The 23,254-nt window shown below is 37.7% G+C and overlaps 1 protein-coding gene across 1 annotated transcript in view; it reads right to left on the bottom strand.

Moving 5' to 3' along the window:
- Positions 1–23,254, bottom strand: part of A2M (alpha-2-macroglobulin) — a 51,172-nt gene that overhangs the window by 23,349 nt on the left and 4,569 nt on the right. The window contains exons 5-20 of the mRNA XM_008059433.2: positions 22,138–22,158; positions 21,695–21,863; positions 21,154–21,238; positions 19,076–19,196; positions 17,929–18,043; positions 17,670–17,779; positions 15,728–15,889; positions 12,712–12,939; positions 12,411–12,474; positions 10,780–10,922; positions 10,019–10,168; positions 6,419–6,586; positions 5,853–5,964; positions 3,607–3,724; positions 964–1,192; positions 117–243 (exon numbers count right to left, since the gene is read on the bottom strand). Of these exons, the coding sequence (XP_008057624.1) occupies positions 117–243; positions 964–1,192; positions 3,607–3,724; positions 5,853–5,964; positions 6,419–6,586; positions 10,019–10,168; positions 10,780–10,922; positions 12,411–12,474; positions 12,712–12,939; positions 15,728–15,889; positions 17,670–17,779; positions 17,929–18,043; positions 19,076–19,196; positions 21,154–21,238; positions 21,695–21,863; positions 22,138–22,158 (2,122 nt within the window). The remainder of the gene's footprint in view (positions 1–116; positions 244–963; positions 1,193–3,606; positions 3,725–5,852; positions 5,965–6,418; positions 6,587–10,018; positions 10,169–10,779; positions 10,923–12,410; positions 12,475–12,711; positions 12,940–15,727; positions 15,890–17,669; positions 17,780–17,928; positions 18,044–19,075; positions 19,197–21,153; positions 21,239–21,694; positions 21,864–22,137; positions 22,159–23,254) is intronic.

The raw sequence follows: 23,254 nt of genomic DNA, 5'->3' as shown, positions 1-23,254 counted from the left end.
AATACAATTGTACCATTTGGGGGTCTTCTTCTGAGGGAAGTAGCACTGGATAAATGATTCCTAATGATATAAACAATCTTTGAGTAGGGAGTTATCTCTAGGAGTTTGTCCCTCACCTAATGACTTCGGGGTTACTGCCCAGGACAGAGTTTGCCGCTCGTCTCTACAGACGCAGTGAGACTCTTGTTCCTTCTCCTCAGGAACAGCTAGGAATGTGGGAGAGGCTTCCAGCTGCACACTGACCTAAAAACCACATATAAGGCAGAGATTGGAGTGAGAAAAAGATTAGAGAAAGAATGGGCTTGAGATAAAGCATATCGAGGGATTGGCTAGAGTTCAGGGTGCCTAGTATTAAAAATGATAAAAACAAAGTCCAAGTACCTTTAGTACGTTTAGGTGGATCTGACATCTAGATCTGAGTATTTTAGGGGCAACCTCCTCTTTCAGGTAGTGGAACCAGAGGAGAGCAAAGACAGAGATAGCATCATGTCGCTCTACTTCTTTGGCTTGGAACCTTCACTATTCTCTCAACTCTGCCAGCAGAGTATATAAGATTTATAAAGAATTATGCTTTCAGCAGAGGTAAGATGCTCACAATCAACTTTTAATATAATAAATGAGTTTTGAAAAGTCAAATACATGAGAATGTAGAGGTTGAGACCTTGTAGAACCTAGGACATGAGAATGAAGAGTTCTGATTTTTGTGGTCCCTATTAGAAATCTTCATACTGCACAGACTACCTAACTTTAATGAGTTAGGATAAAAACTAAACTCTCGTTTTAAGTTGCAATTTGGTATTTGGAGATATCAGCATCTGTAACTTACATAATGAATGAATATCTGATGGTATTCCTTCTCTAGTCATCACATCTTGTACACATCAGTTGTCAGTATTCTTAGGAATGCAACTCTTAGTTTACTTAACCGTTACCTCATGTTTAATTTAGGAAAGAGAGCCTTACCCGGATGCATTTGGGAAGGTAGTTTAAAACAGTGGCCTTGAGCGTGAAGGCCTCTCCGCGAACCACGGAGTAGGGCATTGTGAGCTCCACAAAGAAGGGCTGGAAGGCCCGGAGAGAGGCAGTGGGAGAGAGGCCAAGTCCAGTGTCTTCCGACAGGCAGAGGGCCCCTGCCTTCCACTCGGTGATGGTGTCGGGGACTGTGACTCCTACCTCAGCCGCACCTGATGAGCTGGGGAGGGCGACAATGTGAAGAGCAGAAAGTAAGCAGTCAAATCAGTCCTTTCTTTCTTTCTTTTTTTTTTTTTTTTTTGAATTGGAGTCTCACTCTGTCACCCAGACTGGAGTGCAGTGGCCGCTCCCGGTCACCGCAGCCTCGACCTGCTGGCCTCCGGCGATCCTCCCACCTCAGCCTTCCAAGTAGCTGGAACTACAGGCGCGCGCTACCACGCACGGCTAATTTTTTGATTTATTGTAGAGATGAGGTCTCGCCAAGTTGCCCAGGCGGGTCTCGAACCCGCGGGCTCAGGCAATCCACTCACCTCAGCCTCCTCAAGCGAGGGATTACAGGCTGAGCCACCGAGCCCGGCTAAATCAGTCCTTTCTATGAAGAGAACCCCTGTAAATGGTTCGGTTGTCATGACTTGAGTGCACTCAATAGATATTCAATGATGGAAAGTATAATTAAGGCTTGAGAAGGGAACTGTAAATCTATTTCTTCCAACGGTTTTCAATTCTAGTCTGTATTAGAATCTCCTACAGACATACAGTTGTAACACAATCTTTTACAAACAATACAGTTATAAGCTTAATATGTAATTTGAGATTGTCTTTAATTTCTCTTCTCTAAAATGCTAGTCCACTGAGGGCTGGTTTAAAATTTTTAATTCTACTACTATTGTGTATAGTGGACTCGACTAAATCTGGGTTTAATTTAAGATTGCTGACCAATCTTATAGGTGTTAATCTGGGTAGTACTTGGTAATATTTGGTCCTCATGTCCATTTTCTGAAAATCTTAAAGTTAAATTTATGCAGAATGTCTTAGCTCTGATACAATTAGATCAGTGTGACTTTATAACAGAAGTATTGATGTTAAACCTGTCATGAAAATAGCAATGGGTTTAAAAGAAATACTTCAATACAGAAAAAGTAGTTTCTCCCTGAAGGGGTTTGTCTACACACTTTCTCAGTTGCTGCCTGGGTGTTGGGCTTCTAATTATTCAGCATCTGAAATCAGAAGGAGCAGATAAACAATGGACCTCCAGGAGCTTGAGAGGAAGTGAGGGCACTTTCCATTCTTTCTTTCCTACCCCACTGATTTGTTTCAGGGATAAAATAAAACTTGATTTCCAGGTTCTCTCTGGAAGGAATTTGTTCACACTTCTCAGTGCAAATGTAGTTTGATATAGCTATTATGAAAACCAATATGAAGATTTCTTCAAAAAATTAAAAATGAAGCTACCATATGACACAGAAATTCCTCTTCTAGGTGTATGCTCAAAGGAAATGAAATCAGCACCTTATAGAAATGTATGTTGACCTGTGTTCACTGCAGCATTATTCAAAGTAGCCAAGATATAGAAATAATCTGCCTCTCTTTCTCTCTATATTATATATATGCATATATTAAATGTATGCATACATATATATGGAATCTTAGCATTTTTTTTTTTGAGTTGGAGTCTCACTCTGTCGCCCAGACTGGAGTGCAGTGGCTGCTCCTGGCCACCGCAGCCTCAACCTGCTGGGATCCGGCAATCCTTCTGCCTCAGCCTTCCAAGTAGCCAGAACTACAGGTGCGCGCTACCACACCAGGCTAATTTTTGATTTATTGTAGAGATGAGGTCTCACCAAGTTGCCCAGGCGGGTCTCGAACCCGCGGGCTCTGGCAATCCACTCACCTCAGCCTCCCAAGGCGCGGGATTACAGGCTGAGCCACCAAACCTGGCCAGAATCTTAGCATTAAAAGGAAGAAGATCCTGCCATTTGTAACAAAATGGATGAACCTGGAGGATATTATGCTAAATGAAATAAGCCAGACACAGAAAGAAACACAGATACTACATTATCTCATTTGCATGTGGAATCTAAAAGAAATTGAACACACAGAAACAGAGTAGAATGGTATTGGGAGTTGAGGGGTGATGAGGAGATGCAGGTCAAAGGGTACAAAGTTGCAGTTATGTAGAATGAATAAATCTAGAGATCTAATGTACAGCATGAAGTGAACCTTGATTTGACAAAATGAGAATGTAAATAAACACATAATTACTACCAGATTCATCAAAGAACTAACTTATATCACTGGCAAGTTTCTGTGGTTCCAACATGAATGCTGGCCGATGTGTGGGGAAAGTCAAAGACTATATGCAGACTATAGTTGATAATATAGAACTGTACACTGGAAACTGGCTAAGAGGATAGATTTTAGGTACTGTTATTGCACATACAAAGACAGGTAACAATGTGAGGTGATAGATATGTTAATTTGCTTGATTGTAGTAATCATTTCACTATGTGTATGTATATAAAAACCATGTTTTACACCTTCAATATATACAATAAAAACAGAAAAACTAGCTAAGAATTGAAAATAGTGAAGGATCTATATTGTTCCATCTTGTATATAAAAGATGTTACTTACTCTACCACCACCAAATCCCAAATCCATGTCTCGGGAAAGTACTTTCGTACAGTCTCTGCATGAAGAGCTTCAAGATTTAATGCTAGTGGTACATGGTTTCTTTGCAATGAATCTGATGCTATAGTGGATGAGAGAGAAAACAGGAACAATAAATAGACATATAAAGCTTATGTGAGGTCATAATAAATGCTCTCAAATAAATAACTAGGGTGATGAAATAAAGAGGATCCAGGAGAGAGCACATGGGGCATCAGAGAAAGCCTTCTTTGGGAAGGTAATATTTTAGCTGAATTCTGAAGTATTAGAATAACCTAAGAGAGAGCTAGTGGAAGAGAATCATTAGAAGAGGACATGGACTTTGGCAGAAAGAGCCTTGGCTTGTCTATGGAGCAGAAGGACTCTGTGGAGTCCTATGTGGTTACTGCCATTGTGCTAGGTGGAGAGTGCTATGACAAGGGGCTGGGATGAGGACAGGAGTCCAAGTTTCTATTGGTGTGTCCCTCTGTGGATGCAAAGAAAAATCATGACACAGACATTATGACAATGACTTCAGGAAATGGACCTCCAGGAGTTTGAAAGGAAGTGAGGGCACGTTCCATTCTTTCTCTCCTACCCCACTGATTTGTTTCAGGGATAAAATAAAACTCGGTTTACAGGTTCTCTCTGGAAGGAATTTGTTCACACTTCTCAGTGCAAATGTAGTTTGATATAGCTATTATGAAAACCAGTATGAAGATTTCTTTAAAAATTAAAAATGAAGCTACCATATGACCCAGAAATCCCACTTCTAGGTATTTTACAGGAGTGAAAAGATCAAGTATAAAAAAAGGCTCTAGGCCGGCTGGGTGGCTCAGCCTGTAATCCCGCACTTTGGGAGGCTGTGGTGAGTGGACTGCCTGAGCCTGCGGGTTCGAGACCCGCCTGGGCAACTTGGTGAAACCTCATCTCTACAATAAATCAAAAAATTAGCCAGCTACTTGGAAGGCCGAGGCGGAAGGATCGCCGGAGCCCAGCAGGTTGAGGCTGCGGTGGCTGGGAGCGGCCACTGCACTCCAGACTGGGTAACAGAGTGAGACTCCAACTCAAAAAAAGAAAAAAGACTCTTTATTCCATTTTGCCCCAAAAGATCAGAATTTGTGCGTGTATATTTATAGAGAGAGAGAGAATGAGAGTGTATATATGTACAAATATATACATAAATGTAGATTATATATACTTGTACATACTCAAGTTTACAACAAATCTTACTGACAAAGGATTATAAAATATAATTTACAAATAATAAAGTATGAAACAGTCTTTATAGTAAATTTCACGTAGCCAGTTGATTCTACCTGAATGCTTTCCTTGAGTTTTGAAACTTTTTTGTTTGTACTCAACTTATCTTCAACTATGATCTGGCAATATGAGATTATAAATAAACACTCGATTCTATAAGATTCGTCAAAGAAGTAACTCACATCACTGATGAATGTATGTGGTTCCAGTGTGAACATTGGCTGATGTTTTGGGGAAGTTGAGTTTTTTTTTTACTTGACAGATGAAAGCATAGCTCTGTTTTGTAGGCATTTCTATTTCTGTTTACACTAATCCTATACTTGGAAACTTTCTCTTCCCTTTTCAACACAGCACATCTCTATTTACCAGAAGCAAATTCTTCATTAATGACATCTCTGTTTCCCCAAGTAGCGTTAACCCTTTCTTTTTCTTTTTTTTTTGAGTTGGAGTCTCACTCTGTCACCCAGACTGGAGTGCAGTGGCCGCTCCCGGCCACCGCAGCCTCGACCTGCTGGCTCCGGCGATCCTTCCGCCTTAGCCTTCCAAGTAGCCGGAATTACAGGCATGTGCTACCATGACAGGCTGATTTTTTGATTTTATTGTAGAGATGAGGTCTCGCTGCCCAGGCGGGTCTCGAACCCGCGGGCTCAGGCAATCCACTCACCTCAGCCTCCCAAAGGCGCGGGATTACAGGCTGAGCCACCGAGCCCGGCCATTCCTTTCTTTTACTTTGCATATTTGCACCTCTCTTACAGGACTTTTCACAGTCTGCCTTGTATTAATGCCAGCTTTGCAATGTGGGTGGACTGACACAGTCAGAAGATTTGTTTATATTGCTATGTGACCTTGAACAAATAACCTTACTAATCAATCACAAGTCCATTTTTGCTAATTTTTATCACATTTTATCTTAAAATTTCAATTTGGTTTGATACATTAGACAATACATTTTTCATTAAATTTTTTACCAAAATAAGCTACACGTAGACCTTCGGGTGCCTGAATTTCATATGCTTGTGGCTGTGGACATATTCTGGGTTTATAAATCTTTGAGTTGGTGAATACCTTTAGGCCCATATCCTGTAAAGGAAATTATCACCTAATCAGTACATATGTATTATAAAATACACATAGGTGCATACTTCTCATTGAATTTGACAAACAATCCAGTTAGATTAATATTAAACTTTTAATGCTACATCTGTAAAAGTAATATTAGAATTCTTTTAGGGGTCATTGAATTCTTTTCTTTAAACTTTTTCAACAGTAATTGTCTTATATATGTAACATTTATAAATATCACAATGCAATGCATTTCAATAAAAAAGAAAACGTAATTAATTGTCCAAAAAGTTTCAGTCTGATTCTGTAGCTTTTAGTAATTCTGCTATTAGTCACTTTGGAGAAGCAACTTGACCTCTTTACATCCCATTACCCTCAATCGTGACATAAAGGCATTAAAATAAATAATCTTTTCCATATATAATATTTTAAGAGCCTTAGGCACAGACAATCTACGATGTAAGGAATTTACCTGTAGAAAGTCAGACATATCTTTTTCATTTGTATTTGATACTGGGGAATATGTGATTCCATTAATATAGACATTATGGCGATTGATACAGTCTCCATGGAGCTCCTCCTGCGCATTCAAACCCTCAGGGAAGCCACTGAGGTCCTTTACTGGTAGCAAGTTATAAACCTGTAGCAATACACAGGACAAGAGAATAAACTCATTTGTGATTTTTGTTAAGTTCAAGGGGAAAAGGACAAGAAAAGTCAACAGCAATCTTTGGCTGAGTGCTCTCATTGCTTTGATGATTTATAGAGAGTGTAAGGATTATGGTATTTTCTTAAAACAGTGTTTTCGTTTTGACGATGTTTAATGATTTCAGGAAAAAACCCCAAACTTCCCATCCAAATACTCAGGGACTATAATACTTTGTTGTACAGATCAGAGGCAAACACTAGACTCAACACTGGAATGAAATAAAACTATTAATTGAGAAATTCAAGTCTGCTATATTTGAGACATTGTACAAATCTTTATGATGGTAGAATGAAATGATAGCGTTGTATCTATCTTGTGGTTAGCATCAGATTCAGTATGTTACAAAGTTAATGGATGCATGTTCTAAACAGGCATTTTATTAGGTATTTATTAGTGGAAGCAAAATGTTCCAGATTTCCACATGATACATAAAATTTTAAGTGTAAAATACTGAACACTATGCTTTCAAATTCATTTGAAGGAGGGGAGTAAGACAGATATAAGAATGCTGATTGGTATACTGTATTATATTTACAGAGGCTTAAAATTGATTGACAAGAATAGATAAGCAAAGTGAGTAGTGTGATAAATTAGACACTTTCTCAAAAGAAAATTTTAATTGAAAATATTAGAGTTAGGAAGTATTTAGTGCATTTTAACAGTGGGAGCAAGGGAATACATGAAAAATAACATTCATATTTTATATTTTTAAAAATAATTTTATAGTTCTCAAAGGATTTTTTTAGTTACAGAAATTCTGGTGGTTAGATAAGTCTTAACAGTCCCCATTTTCCCTCCCTGCTTTATTTTTCTCTGCAGCTTATTGCATAATTATTGTCTGTCTCATCTATGAGAATATTAGTTCCATGAGACATACATTTTTATGCTAGATCCCCAGAACACAGTAAGCATTAAATAAATGTGTTAAATGAATGACTTACACCAGAAGAAGCAAAGCGGTTCACTGGTAAAATACTAATCAAGGGTTGAAAAGAACTAGTTTTTTTAAGCCCAGGTCTACTACTAAATACCTGAAATCTTATGCTGTATTATTAATAAGTTAAATAAGATTGTCTGCCTTACCTATCCATCAGTGTTGTTATGATTTAAAAAAAAAACTTTTGAGAACTATAAAATTATGATATAAAAATGTAGAACATTAATGTCTTCTTGCTCCCACTATTAAAATATACTTAATACTTCCTTTAGAAGTATTCTATTATTATTATTATTATTTTCTTTTTATATTCCGAGTTGGAGTCTCACTCTGTGGCCCAGACTGGAGTGCAGTGGCTGCTCCCGACCACTGCAGCCTCGACCTGCTGGGCTCCGGCGATCCTTCCTCCTCAGCCTTCCAAGAAGCTGAAACTACAGGCACGCGCTACCACACCCGGCTACTTTTTTTATTTATTGTAGAGATGAGGTCTCGCCAAGTTGCCCAGGCGGGTCTTGAATCCGCGGGCTCAGGCAATCCACTCACCTCAGCCTCCCAAAGCGCGGGATTACAGGCTGAGCCACCGAGCCCAGTGTATTCTATTATTTTTAGTTAAAATCTCATCGGATGGGTCAAAAAATAAGAAATATTTTCTTTTTTAAAATTTTAATTTTAAAGATATGGGGTGCATTTTGAAATATTTTCTTATAAGTTTCTATTTTAAGAAAGTAAAAATATAAAAATTTTCTTTGTAAAATTTGATAGAAAAAGCTTCAGTAAGTGATTATTCCAATTGATTGCATATTGAAAATGTGAAGATATGAGCAAACTGCTATTAGTACATGCTGAGTGGTTTCTTGTTCCAGTCAAGTATACCTTCTGCAATTTCTTCTGTTATTTTAACAGAGCTCATTTGTCAATGTCAGTTATCATACAGTAATTCATTTTTCCTAATTTTTATTCCTAAGAGATCTTACATATCTTCCTCCAGAAATTATGTTCAGCTTGAGACAGTCATTATTTCTATTGATATGATTCTTATAAAAAAAGAAACTTGATACTTCATTTAGCCTGTGTAGTCTTAGTGTAGGTCAGTATATCACTTTTGTTAAGCTTTGGAAATGTTAGAACTAGCTTGAACAATCTCCTATTATTGGTTTCATGGAGCTCAGGAATTTCGGGGACTGTGGGTAGTACATGGTCTTTCACACCATATATATATTATTGTATAGCTCTCTATATATTTGTATATATATATATATAGTGTGTGTGTAAATATATATGTATATATACATATATATATTTATGAATGACTTCCCTAATTCTTCAATCAAAGTTAATCTTGTTTGCATATCTGCATCTCTCTTGTAACACTTTTCACAATCTACCTTGTATTCTCTCTGGCCTTGCATATTTGGGTGTCTTGACACAATTAGAATGTTTGCATCTGTATTATTATGTGACCTTCAGCAAGACTCTTAATATATCTGAATCACAAGGTTTTTTTTGTTGTTAATTTTATAACATTTTATCTTAAAATGTTTTTAAAATTTGGTTCAACATACTATATTAGGCAATGCATTTTTTTACATGCAGCAGCTGCTCTCTCTCTCTCTCTCTGTGTGTGTGTGTGTGTGTGTGTGTATGAACTCAAAAGAAAAATAATTATTTATAACAAATTGTGTATTTAATTCTTACAAGTTTAAACTTCATTCACCTTCAAAGTACTCTCTATCTCAGTACACCTATCGAGATGCGTTTTCCATTGCTCAAAATAGTTTCTGAACTTGTCAATATTTAAGACTTACAGTGCTTCTGCCATTTTTTGTTTCACCTCTTCCACGTGGGCAAAATGTTTCCTTTTGAGGCCTTTTTTTAATTTGGAGAAACAAAAAAAAGCTCTCAGGGTGAGATCTGGTGAATAGAGGGGACGAGGCACGGGGGTTATGCAGTTTTTGGTCAAAAACGAACACTCAGCTTGGTGTGAGCAGATTCGTGTAAATCACCCATCATGAAATGGGCAAATGTGTTGAAGGAATCTCCAAAAAAGGTCACCAAAGTTGAACACAGCCTCTCACAACGATGCTAGCTGGCACACTGTGGCCAGTATGTTCCTAGAACACTTACCTAGCGGGGCAAGCCTTGTACTACAAGGGGCCTGCCCTTCAAAAATAATTCCATTTTTCTGGGTCCCCCGAATATATGAGGGGTGACCCAATAGATGCATATATATATTTTATGATAGTTTTCTAGTAAGTCATATAAATATGTATATGCAATGTCTTCCTCACCACATGAAAGATCTCAAAACTATTAATGCTTAGATGAATATAATTTGAGTAAATCATATCCTACACATACAGGCATTTCTCCTTATTCTGAGCCCCCATGGTGGCTCTTCCTGATCCCTAAGGTTGCCAGGAACTCACCGAGGACGGGGAGAGCTCAGCGTCAGGCTTCACAAGCAGCACGCTTTGGTCCACGGCCCGCAGGGCACAGAGGGACTGAGGGGAAGCTGTGACTCGCAGGTGGGCTTGTGAGGCTGGGAGACTTTGGGCTGGGCTGAAGCTCAGATCCACCTGTAACATTGGGGAAAAAAAGGTCAGAAAAACACATTTCCTGATTTCACCTTGCATTTCCTGAATGGGCCTCACATCCCCGACATGTAACTACTTTCACTGACTTTGTGGTGGCTGGTATTATGCCAATCCTGAGGCTTTTTGTCTCCTACGCTTCTCTTTCACTCTCAAGAATGAGTTGAGCCATGATAATAATTTCTAATTCCTTTACATTACTAATTATGAGATGCCATTTTTTAACCTTTTATACACAGTAATGTCTTCACTAACTGTGGCGGTTGTGCTTGGGTCTAGATATTCTTGTATTTTTTTTTTGTCTTTTTAATAGTCTTAAAAACTTGCTTATGCTTTCCTCCACATTTCTTCATAGAAGCAGGGAACAAGGTACCCAGAACTGTGAAATTTGGTAAGAGACAATGCGCTAGAAGAATTTTTGAGTTTTGCACTAGGAGCCAAGTGACATGGCTTCTTAGTGTGACTCTGCCTTATTGAATGTCTCTGGCGAATCTGTTTCCCTCCTGGGGCTCCAGTGCTTACATGTATACAATAAATGACAGCTATAATAACTTCTAGTTCGAGATGTTGAAAATTTTATGATATAAAGCACCTACCTTGTTGGTAAGACACTTTTCAACCTCGTATTTTGCAGAATCCCCAATCATGTCCCCATTTGGTAAAATGGCAAAGATAAGCAATCGAGCAATAGGAGCGATGTCTGACTCCACAGGGACTGACACGGAAAAGTGGTATTTTACTGGAATACGGAGAGAATGAGAGGAAGCAATCATGGGTCAGACATCTCCCCAGGGCTGACATAAAATCACTCTGTTGCACAAAACCATTTTAGAAGCCTGGTCTGGTTAATGACAATTTCCATTAGCAGATGTTATTGGTATAATCAACAGTAGATGTAATCCATGAAGGACCGCTCTAAACACTATAGCTTATTAAAAAAAAATCCTGACAAAGTCCTCTCTCCTCTCCTAAGTCATGTACTGTGTTGATTTCTCAGCAGTTTTAAGCTTTAGCTCACCTATGTAAGTTTCTGATGGTGTGTCAGGGTAGGGGAAATCCACTTCACCATCATTTGATCTAGACCTTACTCTTGAAGAGGGAGATAGAATCTGAAGTTATAGATGTAATAGTAAGAGCTTAACACATTATATTTGTGCTTATATCCTTTCCACCCTCCATGAAGCAAATATGCTAATCTTTTATCCTTAAGAGGATCACTATGCGCCTTCAAAAGTTGTTTTTTTGATGCCCATATAGATTCTTTAGATGTCGCATTAAGCTTCCTTAACTCTACTTAGACGTTGCTGTGAAAAGGCAACAAAAAAGAAACTTGCTGATAGTTTTCTAGTAAGTTATCTTTTAGATTCCTAAAGGAATCTAGGAGCAACCTTCAAAGATTTAGATTGTTGCATATTTGTTCATGGAAAGAGTCCAATTAAATGATGGAAGTACTGAATTTAACTCTTCATAAAGCACAGCTATCTTCAAAGAGAAAATGAAGTATTTATAAAGATATAAATGATAGAGCACAAGACCTAGCATATAGAAGGCATCTTATTATTATTATTATTTTTTGAGTTGGAGTCTCACTCTGTTGTCCAGGCTGGAGTGCAGTGGCACGCTCACGGCCACCACAGCCTTGATCTGCTGGGCTCCGGTAATCCTTCCGCCTCAGCCTTCCAAGTAGCTGGAACTACAGGCACGTGCCACCACGCCTGGTTAATTTTTTTTTTTTTTTGGTTTATTGTAGAGATGAGGTCTCACCAAGTTGCTTTCCCCAGGCTGGTCTTGAACCCATGGGCTCAGGCAGTCCTCTAACCTCGGCCTCCCAAAGTGCTGGGATTATAGGTGTGAGCCACCGTGCCTGGCCTAGAATGCATCTTAAAACATTACCCTTCATCCTCCCCATTTTCTAGAACAATTCTCAAATGTCTTTCATTCTGAGAAGAGGGTCAAGAATGTTTATGGTTTAAAAATTTGGAATATGCATAAATTATACACAAAAACATTTTAAATAATTCAAAGAGAACAGACTAAAGAAAAAGAAAACAAATATTTGACAAAGGGTGGAAAAAAAGAAACATTATTGCTTTCCCTCCCTCAACTTTCTCTTTATTATGATTGGATAGAAATTATTTGTCTTTCCTTGAAAGTGTTCCTGGTATTTCTGTAGTGTAAGACTAAATGTGTCAGAACGGGACAATATGGAGATTATGGAACTACTCACGGTCCCCCTGCTCCACAGACAGGACATGGGTCCCACTTCGGACAATGCCTCCCTTAGCCATTATCTGCAAAAAAAGGGAGGACATAAAAAATTTTTAATGTGCCTCAAAGGGATCATACTCGTCATCTCGCTTCAATATATTTGTTTTATTGAGCCCCTGCTGGCAATCATTAGCCCTCCGAGAAGTCAAACTTTCAAAAGGAACATGGATGAGACATTAAAGTGGTGATGTCTAAAGAACTTCATAATTACAGAGAGCTTTTGTCTACAGATAAGTCAACACTGTGACCTCCTTTCTCACCAGATAATAGAAGACCAGCTCCTTCAGCTCCTTCAGGATCCGTTCATTCAGAACATAATGTACCTGGACTGCCTGAGTTTGGCCACAGGGAAGCTCACGAAACTTGAGCTCCAGGCGCACAAAGCTCTTGCTTGGGGAGAACACAAGATAAGCCGTGTGATGTGCCTCTTCGTGTTCTTCGGACACCCACTGGTAGTCATAACAGGGACTGTAATTCTTGTGTTTGACCTAATGAAAAACGATATTATTTTACTGTTTATATGTCATAAAGAATCAATGTTCTTACAAAACTCTGTAAGTTTACTGTCCTATCTGGATAGCTAGAAATCTTTTGCTCCACAATAAAAAAGAGAGAGAAAGGTCTCTTGTTTTGTTTATCTGTATCAAATTCAAGCATGGTTTTTGCCTTCACACTGAATAGCCTCCTGGAATTGGGATTTATATTTCTGAAGAGCATAAAAAAAGGCATCTTTTGCTCTGTTCAGCTTGCTTGATATTTCTTTGGCTACTTTCACCAGAGCTAGGAAACCTCACTGAGAGTAAGTAATATCCAGAAAACTAAACATCTGTGCTTCTGAAAGTAACTGCCTTTTCTATGATGGTCCTCAAGGGGTTTAATGAATTAAAAAAAAAAATGCAACCTTAGGGGTCTGAGAAAACATTAGTAAAAAGTATGGCTTGAATGGAGATTATGAATTAGCTGAAATCTACCTCTCCTGGGCTATTTTAGGCTGTCTACTATTATTATTGTTATAATTTTGAGTCCGGGTCTCTCATTCTGTTGCCCAGGCTGGAGTGCTGTGGCAGGATCACAGCTTACCGCAGCCTTGACTCCTGGGCTCAGGTGATCCTTCTGTCTCAGCCTCCCAAGTAGCTGGGATTACAGGCGCGTGCCACTGTGCCCGGTTAATTTTTAACTTCTTTTGTAGAGATGGGGTCCCATTATGTTGCCCAGGTTGGTCTCAAACTTCTGGGTCCAAGTCATCCTCCAGTGTAGGCTGCCCAGTGTGCTGAGACTACAGGCGTGAGCCACCGTGCCCAGCCAAAACTGATGATTTTTAATGCTGCCTGTGGGTTGGGATCCTTATGTCTTACAACTGGGTTGTATTTCTGACTTTTCTCCATGTAGAAGTTGTTCTTTAGTTTATTCCAGGCTTACCCTATCTTCATCTCCAGTGCCCAAATAGCAAAAATAAATCCTTGTGCCAGTGAAACACTTAGTTCATATCTCAGTATGTGTTTTAGTGGTAACATACACATGATCACCAAGAAGAGGAAGTATGTAAAAATATTTTCATTGTCAGGACTAGCACAGGGCCTGGCACACAGAAAGCACTGAAGACAATTTTTGATGGAAAAATAAGTAAACATTCAAATTTGAGTTATTAGAGGTATGTTCTTTTATGACATCAACTTAAAGCTAAATAAAATATATTATTTTTTCCTTTTCAATAGCAACACAAAAACTCTTAAGTGGTAGGGTTTTCTCATTATCATGATTATGGAATATATATTGTGTATCCTTATATCTATAAACATATATCTACATCTCTATTGATGGATACAGAATAGAGAGCTGTATGCTATACAAAGCAAGTTGTATGAGTATGAATAAGTCATCTGGAGAAAATTAGAACAGTAAGGCAAAAATACAATAATTTATGGAGTAAATTTTTGAAAGTAAATTGTAATTATGTTAAAATTGGCTCATATAGTTAAAGTATTTAACAGTTAAAGAGGACTTACTAAGGCCTTTAACATGTATTCTATCATTTAACCTTCACAACCACCCCGAGTCAGGTATTAATATTGTAGCTATCTTACAGAGAAAGAAATAAAGCACAGAGATTTTATTTTCCCTTACTATAGGGTCGAGCCACTATTTTTAACCAGTTTATCTGGTTCTGATTCTGGAATCCACACTCTTCAGAATAAATTGTGATAGAAAACACGTAACATCAAATTAGTATCTTCATCGTTTTTCAGTATATTGTTTGGTAGTGTTAAGTATATCTGTTGTGCAGCAGATCTCCAGAGTTTTTCATCTTCCATCTTCCAAAACTAAATCTATATGCCCATTAAGCTATGGCTCTTCATTTTTCTCTCTTCCCAGTCCCCAGTGACCACTATTTTGTATGACTGACTACTTTAGAAGTCTTATATGAGTGAAATCACATACTGTTGTCTTTTTGTGGCTACTATATTTCACTTACCATAATGTCTTCGAGGTTCTTCTATATTGTAGCTTGTGATAGGATTTCCTTTCCTTTTAGGAATGCATAATATTCCATTGTACGTATATTCTACATTTTGTTTATCTAACGGACTGATGTTTGATAGTCTATACCTCTCAGCTGTTACAAATCGTGCTGCTATGGACATGGTGTGCAAATGTCTCTTTGAAAATCTTGCTTTGTTTATTTATTTTTGAGTCAGGATCTTACTCTGGTGCTCAGGCTGAAGTGTAGTGGCATGACCATGGCCACCGCAGCCTCGAACTCCTGGGCTGAGGTGATTCTTCTGCCTCAGCCTCTTGAGTAGCTGGGACTACAAGGCAAACGCCACCATGCCTGTCTAATTGTTTTATTTTTTGTTGAGGTGAGTTCTTGCTATGTTGCCCAGGCTGGTCTTGAACTCCTGGGTCAAACAAATCCTCTGCCTGGCCTCCCAAAGTGCTGGGATTACCGGTGTGAGCCACTGTGCCCAGCCCGAGACCCTGCTTTCAAGTTTCTTGAATATATCCCTAGAAGTAATATTACAGGATTATATGGTAATTCTATGTTGTAAAATTTTTGAGGAATTACCATACTGTTTCCATAGTGGCTACATCGTTATACATTCCCACCAGCATTGCTCATGTCTCCTTTTTAAAATAAACTTTTTGAATGTTGGCCTTCAATTAGTTTCTAATTGCTAGTTTTTCTAGGACAATTTGGAAATGTTATCATTTCTGGGTTGCAATCTTGTTTTCAAGGCTACTTCATTCATGTCATTGGTAACTTCTGTCCAAACTTACCCTAACATTAAGAGAGGTACCCATAACATTGGTGGTATTGATGGAGAAGTGCACAATGCCATGCTCATCTGTGGTAGCATCGTGGCGATAGTTAGCTTCATTTGCTCTGATGAAGACGGCTTTATTTGGCATTGGGACGCCTTTCCCATCTACTAGGCGCACCTGAAGATTAAAAACCATGGATCGGTTATGTGGCTAATAACTAAGAGGCACCAAACATATTCATTTTATCACAAGTTTTTTTGAGTGCCTCATATATGTTGAACATGGTTCCAGGCATTGAGAATATGGCAGTGAACAAAACAAAATTTCTTCCATCACAGAGCTTACAGTCTAGTAAAAGATAGATGCTAATAAATATACCAATAATAGCCACATATTTATTCCTAAAGAGAAAAATAAAGCAGTGTGAAGGGATAGTGAGTGATGGGGATAGTAATGGAAGAGACTAAAAAATGTATTTTGAATATTTTGGAAATGCTATGTATTAATATAACTCTTGGGGAGTCACAGAGCCCAAGCATAATATAGTAATGGAAATTTTAATTCATTAGTCAAATTTATTTGATCCCCAAATACTTGTTTTGTGGTAGAACCGTAACTTCCTATGGATTGATTTTCTGAAGCATCACATGTTCACAATTAAGCAACTGGTATATTGTCCTGTGTGCTTCTCTGGCTGTTTTATCTGCTTCTTAACCTAAATTTAAAACCCTTTGGAAGGTAGGCAATTTTATGACACCCTTTCAATGTGAAAAATGTAAAATTGAAAAGAGATATTAAATAAGGCTCTAAAGCCAAATTACAGCTGATATTAATGCAGCAGATGAGTAGTCTGGTTCAGACTGTAAAGACGATGATTCTTTTTCAGAATAAATTATTTTTGGTAGCAAGAAGCAGAATAGGCTGACTTGGATCAGTGTTCATAACTAAATAACAAAATCTAAGTTTGCCAATTAAATGTTGGCTGCACATACAAAGACAAGAATAGCCACAAAATTCAGATTCTCTTCTAGTGAGAGTCTTATGACAAATAGGATGGTTGTCTAATGGCAATAAAATATTTTAAAAATAGTATCTCTCCGTGATATTTAAAAATAGACTGCACCTTGATTTTAGGAAGTGGCTGGTTTCTGAATATATTTTGCTGTCATAACATAACCAAATGTTTTAGAATGTACTCCCTCTGTTGGGTCTATCTTGCTGTGTTTTATACCCTCTGTAGCTGAAATCCTGTAATGTTTCTATTAAGAATATGATGCACTGCAACTACACATTGAAATACATACAACTGTCACCTCAGGCTTCTGGAGTCTGAAAGATCCATATGCATATCTGCTTACAAAGAAAAATAAAATAGAAAGTCTTTTTGTACATCTGTATAAAAATTTATAATTTAAAAATCTGAGAAATTTAAATAGCAATATTTTACCCCATGTTTACTATTTTTAAAAAATAGCTGTTATTATATAAAATAATGTAAATATATTCACGAAAGAAACATTAGGAATAGTAGAATTTTTACTGTTTCAAAATGAAAATGAAAACCAACTACCCACTCATTTTCAAATACAGTTAGTGTCAGACGGATAATGTAACTGTCACCATGAATTTTGAGATTCTTGTGAGAAAATGTCATAAAAATCTGAAGCTGTCTAGTAAACCATAAGAAGGAGATTGAGGGACATTCTACAACGTTTCTCAAAAGATATTCCCAAGGTGGAAAAAACCTACTAATTTTGATGAGGCTTTTGAAGGATTTCATATACAGATATACAGAGAAACAAATCGATTTTTATGCAATTTTATACTTTTGGTTATGCTAATCAAACATTGGTCTATACCTTCGGTTATATTCATTGACAACATTAACCAGGTATGGCTTTAGCAGAAAATGTACGCATTGTGCTAATCAGGACTAATGAACTGTAAAATACTCTACCTGCCCATAGAAGGGGATTCCTTTTCTAAAGTATGAATCTACTTTCACAAATGAGAGTTTGGTTATGGTTCTTGTGATTTTACTGGACCCTATTCCAGTTAATTCCACTCCTGAAAGAGAAGAAAAAATAGATTCTTTTTGAGAAGGATGATATCTCTGAAGTTTTTATGCTCCCTTCTCCCTTACAGTTCATAATGTGGCTAAAAAATTAAGTCAATGGTCATTGCTGTTTTCTTCCATTCCCACATGGTACACAAACCTGTTCCTTCTTCTTGGATGTTGGCCTCCACGTGAAGTTTCATTTCATATGCTTGCATTTTCATCTGAAAGACTGTGGTTTTTACTTGCCGAGAGAAGCAGCCAAGGCTATTTAGCTAAGAGGAGGAATATAAAATGCAAGAACATGACGCAGACTATACTGGAAAAAAACAGTGGTCTACTGATCTGGTAATATTTTTCTGGGACAACATAATCTAGGAATTTTCTATGATGAGGACACAATAAATATTCTCTAGAGACTAATTATTATTACATTCCACAACAGTATCTCAAATATGATTGACAGACGTATTTCTTAGTATCTGAAATTCCCTGAAGACAGTGAGAGAGAAATGCCTTAAAAAATTTGAGGTAATCTTTTAAAATTTGATTTAAAATATTTGTACATATTTATGGGCTGCCTGTAGTATTTTACATGCATAGAACATGTAGTCATCAAGTCAGGGTATTTAGATACCCATCACTTCAAATATTTGTCATTTCTACATGCTGGGAACATTTAAAGACATATCTAGTAGCTATTTTGAAATCAATGTTTCCTTGTTATTAACTATAGTCACCCTATTCTGCTATAGAATATTAGAACTAATTCCTCGCCAATAATAATAATAATAATAATAAATGCTACCTTGTTATTAACTATAGTCACTCTACTCTGCAATAGAATATTAGAACTAACTCCTCACCAAAGTCTGGTTCCCCATCCTTTAGTATATAGCTGGAGCTAGAAATGGTCTCCCACCTGGGTACCTTCCAGGCATCTTGGTGGGGCCATGTGACAGGCTCTTGATTATAGAAAGCGAGCAGAACTGATACCCTTTCTAGCCAAGGAAGTTAAGAGGTGTATGTTTTTTCTCCTTCCTTTGTAGTAGTGATGCCCAAGGAGGCTTTGGATGCCCAAAGAGGCTTTGAATAGCTCAACTTCTATCACTCTGGAACATTCACAATTGACAATTACAAGGAAAAAATAATTCCTACTGTGCTAAGCTAATGATTAAAAAAATTACAATAGCAAGCTAGCATGAAATTCTCTTCCAAATTAGTCTTGAGTTAGCACCATGTGGCAACTCACTGATTGTCCATAATGCCTTTATTGTTATTCCTAGAAGAAACAGTTTTCAACTTACCTGTTCACTGAATTTCTCACAGAAAGCTTGTGACTCTTCACCAAAGCAGTTAGAAGGGTTACTATACTTTCTGCAAACGCTCACAGTCACATGTCCTGGGACAGGCTTCCCATATGTGTATCTGTCATGAGAACATTGCCATATGCATCAAAGAAGTAACTGAACATCTTCATTTTCTACTTATTTGTATTTTTAGAGAAAAAAACAATACTAGCAAAATAAAACAAACAAACAAACAAACAAACAAAAAAACATAAAGAAGAACCAAGCACCCTCAAGTCTACCTAGCAATGCAAACTATTAATACAATGGTGTCTCTCCTTCTACCATTCTCTCCCCATGTGCAGCCATCTCTATATTGAGTTTTACTTTTTTTTTTTTTGAGTTGGAGTCTCACTCTGTTGCCCAGACTGGAGTGCAGTGGCCGCTCCCGGCCACCGCAGCCTTGATCTGCGATCTGCGATCTGCGATCTCGATCTGAGGCGATCCTTCCGCCTCAGCCTTCCAAGTAGCCGGAATTACAGGCACTCGCTACCACACCTGGCTGATTTTTTGATTTATTGTAGAGATGAGGTCTCGCTGCCCAGGCGGGTCTCGAACCTGCGGGCTCAAGCAATCCACTCACCTCAGCCACCCAAAGGCGCGGGATGACAGGCTGAGCCACCGAGCCCGGCTAGTTTTACTTTTTATAAAAATGGGATTGTGTCATAAATATTTCATAGAAGACCGCAGTATTTTCAAGACAATTGCTTCCTTTCCTATGTGAAATGTCCTCTATGTCTCTATTTGCAAGATCACTGGCTCACCAGTTACGTGGGACCAGGAACTTGGCAAGTGCTCCGAGATAGCACCAGGGCAGCGCCCCAGCTGAACAGTAGGTGCACTATATATTATATATGATTTTTAGGCAAGAATGGTTTCTTCTCTCTACCTGTTCTTTCTGCTCATGCTACTCTGAGCTACCAGGGATGGGAGTATAAGATCCTGGAAACATGAATTTTCAAGGTTGGGAGACACCATACTGAGAGATCATATCAAATGGCAGTGCAGAGAGAGGTACGCAGGCCAGCCTTAGGTAAACCAAAGAGTTACGTGGGCTTTTGGCTATATTTCTATGTTTACAAATTATGAATCTAAACTATTTTTCCACTATGCATGCAAGGTATGACCTTTGTTATCTTTTGGAGGGTGGGCTCCTTGTAGCATACCTGGGAATTTGTTCCTCCAGATTAAATGGTCAACTAAAGTTTTTAGCTGGAAGTTTTGAGAAGGTTGTATCATGATTTGCAGAAGAAATGTCTTGAGTTGTGGCAAACAAGTAACTGGTTCTTCCATCATGACAACATACCTGCCCACATTGCTGAGGATTCAGCAGTTTTTGACCAAAAAATGGGGTGACTCTGTGTCCCACTCTCACTATTCACCCAAACTTGCCCTTAATAACTTTTTTGTTTGTTTGTTTCCCCAGATGAAAAAAGTCTTCAAAGGGAAAGGTGTTGCTTATATGGAAGAAGTGAAACAAACAAAAAACTGGCAGAAACATGACAATGCATCAAAATCGATGAGTTCAAAAAGTGTTTTGAGCAATGGGAAAAGCATCTCAGTAGATGTATTGCATCAAATGGAGAGTACTTTGCAGGTGACTGAAGTTTAAACATGTAAGGATAAATACACAATATTTTTATAAATAAATTCCGGGTTTTTTGGATCCCCCCCTCATATAACCATGTGCTAATTATCTCACTAATATATATTTGGTTACGTCTGGTTAAGCCATTACCCTTCAACTTCACCTCATTTTTAAAATGTACATGGGCAGTTTTGTCACTTTCAGAACCAACTCTAGTAGCACACCCTCTTTCGAAACCGTTCCCCACCCCCTGATAACTATAGTAATGCTAATAACATGAAAGAAAATAAGAAGGAAAAATAGAAAAGCAGGAACAGAACATTCTGGAGATGGAGATGCTTAAAGTTTTTGTGTTGCCACTGTTCCAAGAGAAAGTAGCCAAAATATCCTAAATAGTGATTGTTGTTTAAATAATCCCCCTTAAAAGATTTTTAAAAAATCAACTCACAGGCCGCACACTGATACATTCATTTCTTTATCCAAGATGGTGATTATCTTTGGCACTCTTACTTGTACTTCAAACTTGGGAAGAACTGTTGGTTGGCAATAAAGAAGGTTGGTGATTGGTTTTTTCACTTTTAGGGTATTATTATTTTTAGGTTCTCTGTAGCAATTTCCTAATGTTACTTAAGGCTGGAAAAGGTTGCTCTACTCTCCAATATATCCAAATCAACCTTCTTCTGAAATGGAGATTTTGGTTAAGGGACTATGACAGATCACTGTCTCCTTAATGAATTAAGGAAGATGCCACTACAACAAGGATGTTTTACATTTTGAGAATATTAAATATGACTACAAAAATAAGCGATCTAAAGCTCTATTCACAAATCATTGATGTCTTCATTGGACTTGGACATAATTAGTTGCACTCCAAGCCTAATTTTCACTCAGAGGCAATGGAAATGGAAGGGCGCCAAATGAACTCTAGTTCTAGGTCTGAGAAGCTTAAATATGAAGAAAAATGTTTTGGGACTTTTCACCATTCATACCAAATTCCTCCACGGTGAAGGGGTGCTCTGTCCTTCTACCCGATTCCTTCTGTACCACCACCTTGTAGGAGCCCTGAAAGGGCTCTGACGAGAGGGGAAAAGACAACTGCTTGAGGCCACTCTCTAACTTAAGACTCTGCCATTGTGTGATGCGATTTCCTTTGGGGTCCTATGGATAAATTAATTATGACTTACAAAGTGCCTGGAGCATGATGATAGTAAAAATAAGTCTATGGAAATTCCTGTTATCCACAAAGACCACAAATGGGATAGTGATAAGGGGTGAGAAGGGGAGATGAGCTATAACCATTCAGCCCTGTATGAGTTGGAAGGTTTCTTCCTTAATGACATGTTTCTGGGATGTTGCAAGAACCCCTCAAATAAGAATATTTTTCCTAAATTTATTGCTTTCCTTCTGATATGAAATGTTTCATGTTGCTTACCTGAATGTACACTAGTGGAATCTGAAAGACAAGAGAAGAAAAAGGAGTTTATAATGTTCTCAGATATTTCTAACTCTAATTTATAAGAAAAATAGCTTTATGTAGAATAGCTGTCTGTACGGTAAAACCAGAAAGATTTGATTAAATTTTGTACAACTTTTAATCAATACATTTTAAGCAACTAATAAATAATGTTAAGAACTTACTAGCCCATCAGCAACGAATATATATGTGCACTTTCATTCATTAGGAATGGAATTTATTAACATTACTTAAGGCTTTTAGAATCTCAGTGGAGAATACTCCTTTGATATGCAGATTGAGAATTTTGCAGATTAAGAAATAGACACTTATGGAACTATAAGTAAACATGTTTAATGTAATTATTAAGATGGGTCACAGAATTCTTAGGCAGTTTTAACAATGAAGAGTAATGGAAATAATTGTTTATTCATTTTTAAAAGCTAATATTTATTAAGTATCTATTCATGTGCTGTGTATTATTGTAGGTGCTGAGAATATAGTCATGTGCAAAGGAACAATAAGTGTATTTTAATGGAGCTTACATGATAATAGGTATGGGCAGATAAAAATAATCTATCTATTTCTATCTATCTATCTATCTATCTATCTATCTATCTATCTATGTATCATCTATCTGTCTCAGGTGGTGGTAAGTGTCAAGGTGATACAGTGATGGATGTAGTGCTTTATTTTAGATAGAGGAATAAAAGTAGAAGCTAGGAGACCAGTTTCAAGGTTATTGTGATGATTTTGTTTAGTTATGGTATTGACTAGGACTAGGTTGTAGCAGCAGTTCTGAATATATTTTAAGTCAACATGATTTTCTGGTGAAGTGGATGTGGGTATGAGAGAAAAAGAAGCAGGGATGATGACATAGTGTTTTACCTTAGGAGCTAGAAGAGAATAATTGTCTCCTTTGAGTTAAGAAAATGTGACAGAGGAGTAGATTTAAAAAGAAAAATGAAGACTTTGGTTTGATGTCTGCATTACAACAGAGAGTTGTTTTTTGAAGAGCAAATTGATTACCCTTAAATTTTTTTTTTTTTGAGTTGAAGTCTCCCTCTGTCACCCAGACTGGAGTGCAGTGGCCGCT

Source organism: Carlito syrichta, unplaced genomic scaffold (genome assembly GCF_000164805.1).
Source record: "Carlito syrichta isolate Samal-C Ts95f unplaced genomic scaffold, Tarsius_syrichta-2.0.1 Scaffold304046, whole genome shotgun sequence".
Taxonomy (NCBI): domain Eukaryota; kingdom Metazoa; phylum Chordata; class Mammalia; order Primates; family Tarsiidae; genus Carlito; species Carlito syrichta.
This window is presented reverse-complemented; position numbering and strand designations above follow the sequence as displayed.